General features: G+C 43.4%; 1 protein-coding gene across 2 annotated transcripts in view; it reads right to left on the bottom strand.

The window, feature by feature from the left end:
- The window catches only part of FNDC3B (fibronectin type III domain containing 3B), a 338384-nt gene that overhangs the window by 48158 nt on the left and 275265 nt on the right, over positions 1 to 14961 (bottom strand). For both annotated transcript variants that reach the window (XM_004756586.3, XM_004756587.3), the window contains exons 12-18: positions 12595 to 12719; positions 11203 to 11377; positions 9254 to 9340; positions 7715 to 7853; positions 5261 to 5332; positions 3166 to 3284; positions 614 to 719 (exon numbers count right to left, since the gene is read on the bottom strand). In XM_004756586.3, coding sequence (XP_004756643.1) covers positions 614 to 719; positions 3166 to 3284; positions 5261 to 5332; positions 7715 to 7853; positions 9254 to 9340; positions 11203 to 11377; positions 12595 to 12719 — 823 coding nt within the window. The remainder of the gene's footprint in view (positions 1 to 613; positions 720 to 3165; positions 3285 to 5260; positions 5333 to 7714; positions 7854 to 9253; positions 9341 to 11202; positions 11378 to 12594; positions 12720 to 14961) is intronic.

Below are 14961 nucleotides of genomic sequence, written 5' to 3'. Positions count from 1 at the left end.
GCTATAGAAGAAAATCTTCTATTTAATTTAAAACCAAAGGTCTCATTAAATCAAGGTCAATGACCCCAAGTTGGCGCAGTATTTTTTAATGTGGTAGACATAGGTGGTGGGGAAAAACAGTCAGAGTTTGCAGGTTTGTATCTGCAATTTTACATGCTGTCAACTGCTGCTACCACAGAAAATGCTCATACAACTTGAATCAATACTGCAGAACACCAGGACCCACTGGACAAAAGAATGAGACGTCACTATATGAAGCACCTCTCGCTTTTATCTCTAAATTGATCACAATCAATTCGTGCTTGTGAATGAAGTTGCAAAATGAAGTTGAAAAATTCCTGAACAAGACTGGCTCTGCAAGATCTAGGAAAGTGCCCCCTGAAGGTCAGAGATGCCCACCCAGCATGGGGGGCACTGTTGGGCATAGGAGGAGAAGTGACAGTGCAGAGAACACAAACCCAGGCCAATACAAGTTCAACAGAAAATGGACATTCTGAGCCAAAACCATGATGGTTTTCAGAAGACTGATGACTTAGTAACAAAGCATTAAATCTTAGCTTCAATCTCCAGTTGTCCCAGTTGTTAATGTCAATGTCAAGTTGTATTCACTCACCCCACTCTAAGTGGACTTCTTTGTGCTTTGGTCGACCCAAGACCCTCGGTGGTCGACACTGACCTGGTGCAATGCTTAGTGTGCGAGCAGGGAGACTTTCAGAACACTGCAGGAGAAAAAGCGGAGAGAACCATCTATCAGCTCCTGTGAATTCACAAGACTGCTACATACCAGGCAAATTCTACCCTCCAACCAAACATGCTGCCAACAGGGCGTTACATACTGAATGTGTAACACATAATTTTTTTTTCTCAAAAATATCTTTATTCCAGGGCGGCTGGGTGGCTCAGTGGGTTAAGCCATTGCCTTCGGCTCAGGTCATGATCTCAGGGTCCTGGGATCGAGTCCCGCATCGGGCTCTCTGCTCAGCGGGGAGCCTGCTTCCCCCTCTCTCTCTCTCTGCCTGTCTCTCTGCCTACTTGTGATCTCTCTCTGTCAAATAAAAAAATAAAATCTTTATTCCAATTGAGGAAATAAATTAATACATAAGACTTGAAAAAGTTAGGAAATAATTCAAAACATTATTAAAGTATGTTGAGGACAAGAATTCCCATCCTTCTCCCGCCCCTCCATTTAAGAAGAGCTACAGATGTGCAAAACTGGATTTGGAGTTTTGTAAGGGGGATGGGTAAAGCAAATAGAAAAGTTAAAAGAAACCAAAACTCAGACAAGGCAGTGGATCACCATAACGAAGAGAAGGGAAAGGGGGAGGACAGGAGGTAGAGGAAACCAAATTCTTGGATGTGAGTGTCCAGCATGAGTGGCTGGCTGTGAAACAAAGGTTGCAGGAGCCACAGAGTGGTGAGTATCAACATGGGTGGGCTGGCTGTGTTCTCCTACACTTCATCCCATTTTTTTCCTGTGCTATGGTTCGACTTTGGCTGTATCCTACTCTTTGATTTTGCTAAAGCCTGAGCTCAGATTTCTGATGCCATGTCCTACTTGTGTAGACATAATTTTCATGCAACCACACCCCCTCTCATGTGTATGCGAAGTGTGACCATATACTGACTGCATATGGCACTGGTAAAAATGATTATTTCTGAAGTCAGATTCACAGATAGGGGTTGTCTATTCTAAGCACACAATTACTTTCCCTTAAATTACCCAAATTAGAGAGAGCCTTCATGAGGAGAGAAAACACAAAACAACAGCTGGATGAAATTTTTAAATGTGCCATAAATGGCAAACCATCCACATAGAGCAGGAAAGCAAATAAATTCACTATTAATCAACTGAGTCTGACATTAGCCAGCAGGTTCTGTTAATGCTAAAATAAGTAGGCCTTCTTCTTGTAGGATCTGTTTGGGTAAGGCTGGTGATGTGAAAGTTGACAGTCTGATCCCGAGTCTGGAGAAAACAAGGTGGGGGAGGAACACACAGAACTCCTCAACAGAACTTCTTCCTGAGAAGTGTTACAGAGGAGACAGACTCCATATTTTCAGGCAGCACTGTCCCTCACACACCGGCTGACAGTCTGGCTTTGGTGTGGGTAACCCCGAGAAGCATTCCAGAGAGCTCTGGCACTGGAGAACGGTCTCACTGGACCCCCTTTCCACACAGTCTCTCTATATGGATAGTCGAGACATCCCAATACGCTATCCTTACAGGGGACGGGGAGGCAGGGAGAAAATAAACTCAAGACAACCTGGAGGTATGCTGACCACTGACTGCAAAGCTAGGTGCCTTAACGGCAAGTGTTCTTGTGAAAAATGAACCCAGCAGAGGGTTTATTTATTATTTATTATTATTATTAAAGCCACCATCTCTCAGTCTCTCTCTCAGGACCACTTTCAAACCATAGTGTTAAAGATTCTTACAAGGAAAATGGCTTTTGACGATCTTGCCTTTCATGCACTTTCTGAATGTAAGTTAAAGCCATTTAGACAACAACCATCTGATCTCTAGGGCATGCCCTGTGTATTTATGAGGTTATTTTGAGTGTACGAGAACACGTTGTGGCTGACACCAAGGCTCCTGACATGTTAACTGGCTGGTCTAAGGTCAAATTAAGAGCAGACAATAAAGAATATGCTGCTGCCTACAGCTGTGTAAGTTGTGCACTGCACAACTGCAAAGGTGTCATTCAGCTCTGCCATCACAAATTTACAGTTTTTGTAATAATTTTCCAGCAGATGGCAGTAAAGCACCTTGAGGAAAGTGTATCTCATCCTCACAAAATTGCCAGATGTGGTAACAGCAGAGCTGAACAAGAGGTCGTTATCTTTTTGACTCTAAATTCTACGTTCTTGGTATCACTGCAATAACGAGGATCCTCTGACTGAGCTAATATGAATGTCAGGCAACATTCAATTTTTAGCTGTCACACGTGATCATGCCAGAGTCTTCTAAGAAATAACTAAGTGACCAATGTACCTGACAACACCACGATTCAGCTGACTATCATCAGGGCCTAGCTTTTTTGTCCTCTAAAGCACAATTTAAAAAACTCAAGTTTTCAAACACATTTTAAATAATTTTATTTGGACGTTACGGACTGGTTGCCTGAACTTGCCCCAAGAAGTTTACTTTTACACCAAAACAAAACCCACCTGACTGTGTCCACCGGTGCTGATGCAGCATGCTCGAAGTTTGTACAAAGTGCCTGGTTTCAAGTGGGTGAAAGTGTATTCTGTTGCTGATCCGCTGTACGCCACCTCCCACTGACTCGCTGTAAGACAAGACTCAGGTATGAGTTTATGCCTTCCGGAAAATGTCATCGGATCAACCATTACAGCTGAGGAACATTTCCAAGTGGTTGCCATGAGAAACCAGCACCTCCTATTCTTTCTTTACTTTTTTTTTTTTTTTTTAAATAGCCAAGGGTCCTCTTACCATTTCCTTCACAAAGTTAAACATTTAAAATTCACACAGAGTCATTTTTAATACTTAGTACTGCAGGCTAGACTATTCAATCCAGCATTATTACATTCGCTGACTATGAGGTTTGGATGCTAGAAACCACATAGAATCTGTAGTGGGCATGGGGAGGGGGTGGGCAACAAGCAGTAACAGAGGGCAAGGTCCAGGGTGCAGTGAGCTCGTCATCAGGGAAGGAGGCTCAGCGGGTATGGGGAAGGCTGCTGGGCAGCCTGGGATATGCTACAGAGTCTCTCATGCTGTCATCTACAGGGAGGTCACAGTAAGTGAAATCCTCCTGTTAGAGACGGAGTCCTTTGGGGCAAAGCCTGCTCTCTTCATGGAACTCATTTAAAAGACAGAAATGGCTGGGAGGCTGACAAATGAAGATGAAGCACTCGGTGTGACTGAGTCCTATGACCACTTCTGGCGGTTAAAGCAAGCAAGCAGGGTCCCAGGAGAGATCTGGTGCCTGCGGAAGCTAATACCACCAGGGAGAAAGGGTCGGGGGCTGCTTTGCCTCCCAAACCCTCCCCAAGCTCCTTAGTAGGATGGATTTACCATGAAGGCACAGGAACCAGGGCCAAGGACGGGGGGCATTATAAAGCATTATTCTGACACTACTGGTTAAAAACCTGTGTAGGGGCAAATGAGAACAGGGACAACAGAAAAGAGCCCACTTTATGTGCTGGCAAAAGTTTAAGGACAGAATGGTGTCTACTTTTGATTGGATAACAATGGTCAAGAGAGGCACGAAAGCTCAAAATATACTTAGATTTTTCACAAGGAGTCACTGGATACACCTGACTTCTCTCCTAGTGAGGTTTTCTAATGTAAAAATCTCATACAAATTTTTAGCCCAGAATATGATTTTATGTCTATTAAAACAGCTGTGCCCATCTCAAAGCATTCTCATGTTTTTAGCTTAAAAGAGAAGCAGACTGACATGAAAACCAAAGTACTCCAGGTGGCTACTGAGGTACAGAACAGAAGACAGGCACACACCTGTGCCGCCTGTTTGTAAAAGTCAGTGCTACTGCTCTTTCTTTTTGCCGTATGCCATAAATCACTTTTTTTTTTTTTTTTAATGAGTGGTTAAAGGGATTATCAGAGTGGTGAGATATGTCATTTTTAGAGTTCTGATAACTATGCTTTTTTCTATTAAAGCCTAATGAATTTTATTAAAAAAAAAATCGAAGAATTTTTTAAAAGGCATTATTGAAGGAATTCGATCTTTAACATGGTACTGCTTTAATCCACACAGTATGACAGGTGATGAATAATTTGACTCAGATGTCCCACAGACAGAAAGACATTTGCTAAACTTGATATAAAAGTGTGACACTATCACGAGCTCACGGGAATACTATCTTTTGTTTGCTCTCACTGTACGTGGGGATTTGTAGATTATTGAACTTGTCTGCTGTCTCCACCCCATCCTTCCTGGTGACTGCTTCTGACACTCTTCTGCTTATAAGAATTTCCAGAGAAAGTGTGCTAAGAGAGGGGACAAAAATGTAATTATTCTATTAATTAGGACCACTGGTTTAAAGAAATGGCATGGAAAATTTAAAAACATGATAAAAATGTACCTTTTAAGCACACTCTCATCCCTGATGCTGTGTGTAAAAGAGAAAACTCTAAGTAAGTGATTCAGCTTTATTTCTCATAAATATCAGTAGAATGAATGGCTGCTCACTATGCCTACTGCGACTACAAAGATGTCTATCATATCGGATAATAGGGGCTGCTACTGGATTTGGGTAAAACGATTTCCCAACACTTCACCTTCAGAATTTCCATCCGTAATCTCCAGCAAGTACTTGAGTATTTCTGAACCACCGTTGTCCTTTGGAGGATCTGGAAAGTAAGCAACGGCCTTATTAGTTACGAAGGCATTGACTTTTATCAGCAAATAACATTAGAACACACACATTCACGTAACATCATACTGCCTTAATTCTGGATTTAAGCAAAAAGTAAAACCATTACTGTATTGTTCTTGAAAAACAAAAGCAGCGAAAACATCAAGAAACCCAGAATGTGCTCAGATTATTCAAAGTTCTAGAGCTAGAAATATCAGAGTTAATTTAGTGAAACATGAGCAAAATTCAAAATATGAATTGATTTTTCTAAGAGTTAAGTCAACTCTACTTGAGAATTTTTTAATATTTAATAATTTCTATGTGAAGTGAAATATATATTTCCTTTATCATTATTTCATTCTGTACTTTAAGTTACCAGCAACCAGATTCTTTTGAGATGGAGAAGAAAGGAAAGAGAAGTGCACAAATTCACTGACAAGACAAACAGAACATGAGAATGTAATGATCTGTTCCATCACAGTTTGCTATTAAGCATACTGCAGGTCCCAAGTGAACCTGATATGCAGCCAAAGTTGTGGATCCATGAGAACGTGCACCAAAGAGGTGGTTTGAGGAAGGGGTGCTGGCGTATTACCAGAGCCCTATGGATGTCGGGTATTCACTCCACTAACTCTGGGCCTGCAAGAGTTCTCTTTTCTGAGCAGAAAAATACCTTGCATTATAATTTTGCAAGACTATGCAGAATTCACTCTACTCTCAGTCTGTACTTCCGTATCTGGGTATTGATTCAGGAACTTTTCTTCCCTTATTTCACTTGGCATTTCCATTACTGTATACAAATTTCATGAAGAAGATACTTAAAACAATAGAGGTGAAGTTAATTTTTTTTTTTAAGATTTTGTTTATTTATTTGACAGAGAGAGATTACGAGTAGGTGGAGAGGCAGGCAGAGAGAGGGAGGAGGAAGCAGGCTTCCCGCTGAGCGGAAGAGTCCAATGTGAGGCTCGATCCCAGGACCCTGGAATCATGACCTGAGCCGAAGGCAGAGGCTTTAACCTACTGAGCCACCCAGGTGCCCCAATGATGTTAAATATTTTAGCATATGGCTAATGAAAGTAAATATTTAGTATTTATGGAACTTTCTAGACTTCTCTGAGAAAAAAGCTTTACAATCTGGCAAAAACCACACCTAAATTTTTACAGTTTCTTTATCATATCTATCTTTCAAGGAAACAGGTATCCTAATAATTCTGCCTCAAAATTTTTAGGTGACCTGATACAGTTTTATGTCTCGATGGTTGATCCTCCAATAACAGTTGAATAATATTTTATTAAAAAAAATTTTAAGTAATCTCTGCACCTAACCTGGGGCTCGAACTCACAACTCCGAAATCAAGAGTTGTATGCTCTTTCCACTGAGCCAGTTGGGTGCCCCAAGAGTTTAATATTTCAAATTCCCTTTACATTACTTGGCTGCCAGGTAAACTCTTATTTTAAATTTCTCCTTTTATTTTTTGCCTTTCGGGTAGCTATTATGACACATTAGTGATAATTACATATGTCATAGTAGTTTTACATATAATTGCAAGTGTTTCTTCTAATGGCATTCAATTCTTTTTTTAAGTTTTATTTATTGAGAGAGAGCAAGCCAGCACATGCACAAGTGCGTGTTGGCGAGGGGCAGAGGGAGAGGGAGAAAGAAACTCAGCCAACTCCACTCTGAGCCCGGGTCCCAATGTTGGGCTCAATCTCACAACCCTGAGATCACAACCTGAGCAGAAATCGAGACTGGGATGCTTAACCAGCTGTGCCACCCAGGCACTCCTCTAACAGCCTTCATGTCATTGAAATAATCCATGCTGCAGAGGTGAACCACAACATCCTTTTGCTTGATACCCTCCAAGCACCACAAAATAACCTCAAGTGAAAAATTCTTGAAGTTCAGAACTTCTGGTTACATACAAACAACTATAAAAACTAAAGTTTTCCTAGTTCTTCTTCACTTGAACATTCTGTACGTCAAAGTTTCTTATGATGACATACCTGAAGTCTGAACTTTACTTTCAATATTAACTTTATAAATCAATTTTTTATATTAACTATCACTACCATTTGGTAATGGCAAGCTGTTGAAGAATGAATATATTTTCAGAGATGACTACATTCAGATCAGTAATATATTAAAAGTATAGGAGGAAAAATAGAGGAAAAACCATAAAGGAAGTAAAATGCTCTTAAAACTGTCCATTTTACCAGTTGGTGGAATTCTCTGGATGTTTTTCATACATACATTCCAAATCTGTAAAACTCCCACAAATAACACCTTTTATTTCGTATTTTGCTTTGTCACTACTGAAGTTAATCAGTTTCTAAAAATCTGTCAAAAATAAGCAATAGGAACAGTAGCAAAACATACCCCACTTGACACTAAAGCCATGAGATGTAACTGGTCCTTTAATGAGGGGTCTTGTGGGAGGCCCAGGCCTGTCAGGACTTGTCGTACACACCAGAACTTCGCTTGGACAACTTTTCCCTTCCACATTAGAAGCAGTCAGCTATAATACAACCAAAAAGAAATATTAATGTGCTTTAGATATCAGGTTTTAAAGAAATGGGCATTTTTAACAAAAAATATTTATTTGAGAGAGCATGTGTGAGAGAATGTACAGAGAGAGGGAGAGGGACCAGCTGACCCCCGCTGAGCAGGGAGCCTGATGTGGGGCTCCATCCCAGGACCCTGGAATCATGACCTGAGCCAAAGGCAGACACTTCACTGACTGAGCCGCTCAGGAACCCTGAAATGGGCACTTTTTAACATGGCAAGATCAAGGCATCTGTAAATTCACATAGACAGGCACACACACACATACATTTCCTCTCTCACAATCTCAAACGATTTATAAGTGTTTCCTTTACGAGGTACTTATTTCCTGTAGAGTTAGCTATGAACAATTAAAACAGTAAAGGTGGGTTTAGTGAAAGACTAAAATTTTTACCCTTTCAAGAAGACATAAAACAAAACCAGTATGTTACTTCCTGGCTCTTACTGTTTTGTGGAAGGAAAGTAGGAGGCGTGGAAAACAGGTAAAACTGCCTTTATTTACTTAAGAGGAGGGCAATGCCACCTTGTGGAGAAATGCTAGCAGTAGCCCTATGTTCTCAGAGCCGGCCCCAAATAACGAGCATTTTGGTAAAAATCAGAAACTGTCATTTTCCTCGAACCGTCCCACACTTCACTGGATAATCTGACAGCTACTTACTGAATGACTACTACGTGTCAAACACCATTTGGTCCCCAGAACTGGAAAAGGAAGGGAAGACTCAGAAGATGAACTTCTCCCTCCAAAAAGGACACAGCCCTAGCAGACCCTGCAGCACTTGGCCCTAGATTGGTAAACAGCCCTGTGACTGAGAACGCCGCCCACCACTCTGCTCGCTCTAACGGCTGCGGCTGGGAGCTCCACTTTTCCTTACAGTGCGGAGTCCTCTGGTGACATTAATAGTGCTGGCTGATGACCAAGGCAATGCCTAAGTAGGGACAGAGTGGGCACGGAAAAGAAACATAAAAACAGCTGGAGAAAAAAGAAATGGGCAGAAGAGCAGAGGCAGAGGGAGGGTGAACGGGAAATCGAATTAAAAGGAGAAACACGTGAGGGCAAGGGGGGACGTGTGGGTGAGAGGTGCGCTGAGCGTTCAGCTCGGGTGCCCTCAGCCGCTGGCACCCGGCCACCCTGTGATGCAGTCTGTTCCAGCATGTGACAACAGGTTCCCCTCTCAAAACCCGGCTTTCAAATTTAAAGTACAGTGTGCCTTCTGTAAGTGTTACTTTAATAATGTGAAGCATGGTGAAACTTAAAAATCTTTTCACCTACAGAGTCCGTTTGAAATGGTAAATGGGTGCAACATGAAACAGCTGTTTTTTAAATTAGTTCAGGTACCAAAATGACTGACTCACCCTGAATTTATACTGTGTGCTTCTTTTGAGATTTTTCACAGTACAGGTTAAGTCCTCTCCAGTGTATTTCGGGTGGAAAAGGTTATCCTGCAAAGGCAAAGCCAGAAAGAAACATCAGTATCACTGGAAACTGGGCATTACTAAATACCTCTGTGTTTAGGATTTTTCTATTGCCTCTTTCCACCACCACCAGCAGCCAGACGTCGAGCAGCGACGGCAGAAAGAGAGTGTCAGAGTCCTTGGTGCTGTAGAGAGTGCTGTAGCTCTATCAGGTAAAAATCTGACTTTATCTCATTATAGTTTCTCCCGGGTCGGTCAAACTTTATTGTGAGGCTCGAACGTGCATGAGAACAGTGCTCTCCTCCTGAGAGGATGCAAATCCGCCCTGGAAAAGATGCCACCACATGCTCTCCTCCCGGAGCCAACTTCTCCCAGTTCCTCAATAAGCATTTTAAACAAAGGATTAAACCACCAAGGAGGGCCAGGTGACAAAGTAGCATGGACCGTAAAAACATGTATTTAACGTTAGTCTGAGAAGAACGTCTTCCGGGCTCTTCACCGTGTAGCTGCAATGTGCTACATAACGAACTGCGGCTGAGCTTTCTGACCACACAGTGTCCTCTTCTGGCCAAGAGAGAAAGGACAGTCTGGATGGGAAAGGCATGATCCTTTAAGAGGCTAGGTAACCCTCTAAAAGCCCAATGTGCAGAAGTCATTCACTAGTATTCTCAATCACGCACGGCTCCAGCCAGCCAGCCGTCAATGATTACGGAGCACCTCCGAGGCATCAGGCTTCCTTCTGCCTTCTACGGGCTCAGCACTGCCCAAGAACAGATAAAGCCTTGCCTGCCAGAAACTTACATGCCAGGTGGAGACCGTGATTAAAAAAAATAAAACCTATACATAAATATGAAGCAGGCTGCGGGATGTTAAGGACAACGACAAAGAAAATCAAGCTGGATAAAGGACAGAGCGGTGGGTCGAGTGAGGTGCTCCTCTAGGGCTGTGCCAGTTAAATAAGGTAGCCGTGTGGGGCTCTTTAAATTTAAATGAAGTACAATTCAGAATTCAGTTCCGTGGGCCCACAGCCATACTTCAAGTGCTCAATCGTCACATGTGACTAGGTGCTACCTTTACTGGATAGCACAAACTACAGACCATTTCCATCATTGTGGAAAGTTCTACTGCATAATGCTGTTTTCGGGAAGGTGGCTCTGCACAGGTCACATGTGAGGAGACATGAGGGAAATGAGGGAAACGAGTCAAAGGAAGTGGAAGGGCCTTGAAGCTGTCGGGCGCAGAAACTGCAAAGGCCCTGAGGTCAAGGCATGCCTGCGTGTCCTGTGAGACTACAGAGGCAGAAGCAAGGACCTGAAAGAAAAACAGAAGAGCATGGGACCTTGCAGGCATTGTAAGGGCTCCAGCTTTTATTCTGGAAGGATGGGGAAGGCCCAGAAGTAGGAAGGGTTCTGAGGAGGGCACCGACCGGATCTGTTTACTTAACAGATCACCCCGGCTTCTTGTGGAGAACAGACTACAGTATAACAAAGGTGAGCGGAGGGAAAATACGTAAAGAGACCACCGCAATAATCCAGGGATGGGATAATGGTGGCTTAGGAAGGGGTAGAAGTCTTGGGTACTGAGAAATGGCCAGATTGCAGGTTAATATATGGACACAGATTTAAAAGGATCTGCTGACTGATTATATAGATGGGGTCAAGGATAACTCCAGATTTTCTGGCTTCCCCAAACACAAGGACAGGAATGCCATGCCCTGACATAGGCAAGACTGTGGGAAGGACAGGTTGCAGCCAGCGGTGGTAGTGGTAGAAATTAAAGAGTTCGGTTCTGAACTTATGTAGCTAGTGCACTTTTCTGGCGTTCTGTCTGTTATGACAATACTGACTTATACAGAACACACGCAAGGGTATAAAATCTGCAGGGCTTACGTTTTCATCCTCCTGGATTTCCAAGGTGTAGGTGACCGCTTCCTCGGGTGAACAGCCTTCTGGTTTATTCCACTGCAATGTGACCCATGTGACCCCAGCTCGGACAAGTCTTGGCGCAGAGGGCATCTGAGGAATGTTTCCTAATGTGTAACATACCACCTCTTGGCTATAACCACTATGGAGAGACAAATCCAGAAAGACATACATTTAGGAACATGGAAGGAGTCTTGGAATTTTAAAAGAGAAGGATAGGCCCACCTACTGCCTAACTGGCTTGGGCTGGAAAGTCTGGGGCATGACAGATCAGGCCAACAAAGGACTGCAAGTACCCTTTATGTGATATTCCCTACTACCCCTCCTTTCCATTTGCCTGATTGCCAGTCGGCTACTAAAAAAGCAGAGCATGCTGCAGGACAACATTGTTAAGGATTTATCTCCCAACCCCCGAAAGCACCCAGCAGAAAGGACAACACTGTGCAAAGGTGCTAAGCTGTGACCCACAGCTACCAAGGAACCCTCATATTAGTATGAGCACAAATCAGTGTCTGCTGACGAAATACACTGCTTTACAAATATATATGGTGCTAGTTTTCAGAGGTTTGTGGGTGCTTCCAATTCACTGATAAACCCTTGAAGCCTTTATCATTATGACTTTTTCAAACGGCAGACTTGAACCGGCTATCACGGGTGGGGAGAGGGGGCTGTGAAACCTTGTGATGTTCTCGAGGCTGGAGAAAAGCTTGAGGACCAATGATGCACTGAACCTTTAAGATTTTTCAATAAACAGTGATGAAAGAAAAAGGATTTTTCCCTTAATTAAGAGTTACCCAGGAAGTACAATTGAAATATGGTCCTTTCAAAGCATCTTTAATCCCCAGACGCTTCCTCGGACACCTATTATGGCCTTTCTTCTACAGCTTGGAGGCAAGCTGTGGTGCCTGGGCCAGGCGGAGTTTTCTCTAGGCTGTGAGGGTCTGCCCAGGGCTTGACAACAATGGCCGGCCTGGCACCCCTTTCTATTAGGTAACCTCAAATATAACTGAAAAAGGCAACCACATGACTAGTGATGAAAGGAAAAGGCATGTGTTCTGAAAAAAAATAAAGCCTCAAGAGGGATTTCTCTCAGAATCTGAACTGCTACCTTCATCTGGGCTCCCAGGGACACGTCATGGGGCCTCGGCCTCACAGCCTGAGAGCTGACATGGAGGCCACCCGGGGCATTCATCACCTTGGGACACGCCTTTCACCCTCTGATTAGGGTTCCTTCCAGGAAAATCTCAAATTGGATCAGCGTGGGGCAGTGGATGTCTTCACACGTTCCAGCCACATGAGAGGAAGACACAGAATGACCACGTGAGTGTTCAGCGGCAGGAGGGCAAAGACACATCATACCTGGTGCCGATGTCATTCCGAGCAGCCAGCCTGAACGTGTACCCCATCGCTGGACAAAGCTTTGTCAACTTGCAGTGCTTCTGACTCCCAAAGAAGCACTGTCTGAAACCACTGTTTCTCTTTCCCTAAAAGGCAACAATGAAACAATGCACACAAGTTTAAAAAAAAATCAGTAATAAGAAACTGAGGAAGGCCTTCTGAATTAGTTGTTTCATTTCCTGGGTCTGGATGAACAAAACCAAGAGAAGGAAGGCTTCTAAGGGAGTGTTTGACAATGCAATGTCATCCTGAACAATAAAAGGCACTACAGAAACATCTGGGGACGCATGGGTGGCTCAGTCGGTTAAGCATCTGCCTTCAGCTCAGGTCGTGATCCCAGGGTCTGGAGATCCACTCGGGCTCCCCAGCCAACAACAGGGAGTCTGCTTCTCCCTCTGCCCTCCTCCCACTCTTTCTCTCATTCTCTCTTTCTCTCTAAATAAAAAAAATGAATCAGAAAAAAAGAAAGAAAGAAAGAAAAAAAACCTGTAACTGAGACATGTCATGCCTCGTGTTTGTGGTATTTTTGAACTGGTTTTGGTTAACAACAACAACAACAAAAGTCCTATCAGGTATAAAGCAATGCACCATTTCTAAGATCCTCCTCACTTGCCTTGGTCAAACTGCCCAGTCTGACCAACCAAGGGTAAGTCTGCAGCCTTATTTCAGGGATCGCTAGTTCTGGAAAGGCAGTAATTGCCGAGCACCTGAGGATCAGTCTAATGAGCTTAGCGTGCCAGAGAAGAAAGCCCTCCCCAGGCTTCTCTCTCTCCTTTACCACTCTGCCCCCCTCTCGCTAGTCCCTGAACATGTGCATTCCTGCAGTGGTGAGCTATTTGTGCACTGATCCCTAAGTATGGGTCACATGCCTTTGACTCATCTCGCCCATATCCGCTTCCCTCCTACCCTCCTAACAGTGCCGTGGACAGTCAGGGAGCTCAGTCACAGCTTATGGAGTTGCATGTCTGATAAGCACCTTGATGTCTGATGAGCAACCTTGGCTGAATTCACCTATATGTATGATTGCCACTCTGTACCATTCTTATCATGCTGGAAATACATTTTTAATGCCTTTTTAGCAGTCCACGATGCTTCAAATTCTTTGAAGTAAAAAGAAACCACTCTGGTAGGTTGTCTTCACAGACCCATGAGTGAGAAAAAAAAAGTCACCTGCCCTGTGCCACGCTCAGGCATGGACTCCTCCTATCAGTAGGACGGCAGAACAAGTATTTCATGCCCATCATCCACAGCATTTTTATCGATGTTCACGCAAAGAAAGCCACATGCCAACACTGAATGAACCTTAGCATTCTAATCAGACGGTTGGGCCCAGGGCTTTCAGAAATATGTTTGAAGTTCTCAATTTATTTTATAAAGAAAGATGAAAGCACATTTTTCTCCTAAGCAAATTTAAGCATTTCCTTCCTTTAAGCAGGCCTCCAGAACGCTTACCGCTGAAACACATTCCAGGTGAAGTTTAATTAAAAATAAAATAAACACACAACTAGCTTGAAGTGCCACTAGGGTGAACAGATTACAACCACTGGTACATTCATCCTCAGACTAATGCCCCTCCTTCCCCTCCCCTCACCAAGCAAGGTGGTGCCCTTTCCAGGAAGGGAGTGGAAGTCCTATTACTCTTTGAGATTCAAAGTTCTTATTATCAAGGTTTCAAAGTCCACTCAGATGCAAACTGCAAAGCGTAACATTTTTCAGTGGCTACTTGGGCAAAGTCACTGAGTGGCTGGCGTATCAGCTTACTTTAACCTTGAGTGGTAAGGTTGCAGCAGACGATTTATTCATAGCAACACCGTTTATACATATATTTGCATAATTACATCCAGGGTCTGATTATACTCTGTGCACACCCTGGTATGTTTTGTCTCCATTTCAAGCTGTAGCGTGATCTACCTTCTTCCCTCTTCTATTTCGGAGCTTAGAGTAAACAGCGCAAGAAAGGCACATCCCGCCGCCACGGAAGCCTCATCCCTTCCAACCCGACGCTGGCTCCCCTTCAATGCCTCGTTTTTCCTATTTCTTTGTTTGGTCTCCTTTGCCCATTTCTGGTGCTTAGAACTATAGCCAGTAAATAAAAGCCAGTCTGTTCCTTACTAGGTTGATTTGCTTTAATAGGGTAAAAACTGGACTGTCTGAGGCTGAAATGAGAAAAAATGGGGGAAGATCGATGATGGGGACTAGACTTCTCTTTTAAAGGGCCACAGCACTGTGATTTGCTGAAGAACTGGGAAAGAGGCATTCTGTGACCTTGAAGACGTTTCTCCTATGTTGCCAAATTTCCTCCTGCCTCACCCCCCCCCCACCTCAGTA

Source organism: Mustela putorius, unplaced genomic scaffold (genome assembly GCF_011764305.1).
Source record: "Mustela putorius furo isolate JIRA1106 unplaced genomic scaffold, ASM1176430v1.1 tig00003834_pilon_pilon_pilon, whole genome shotgun sequence".
Lineage (NCBI taxonomy): Eukaryota > Metazoa > Chordata > Mammalia > Carnivora > Mustelidae > Mustela > Mustela putorius.
This window is presented reverse-complemented; position numbering and strand designations above follow the sequence as displayed.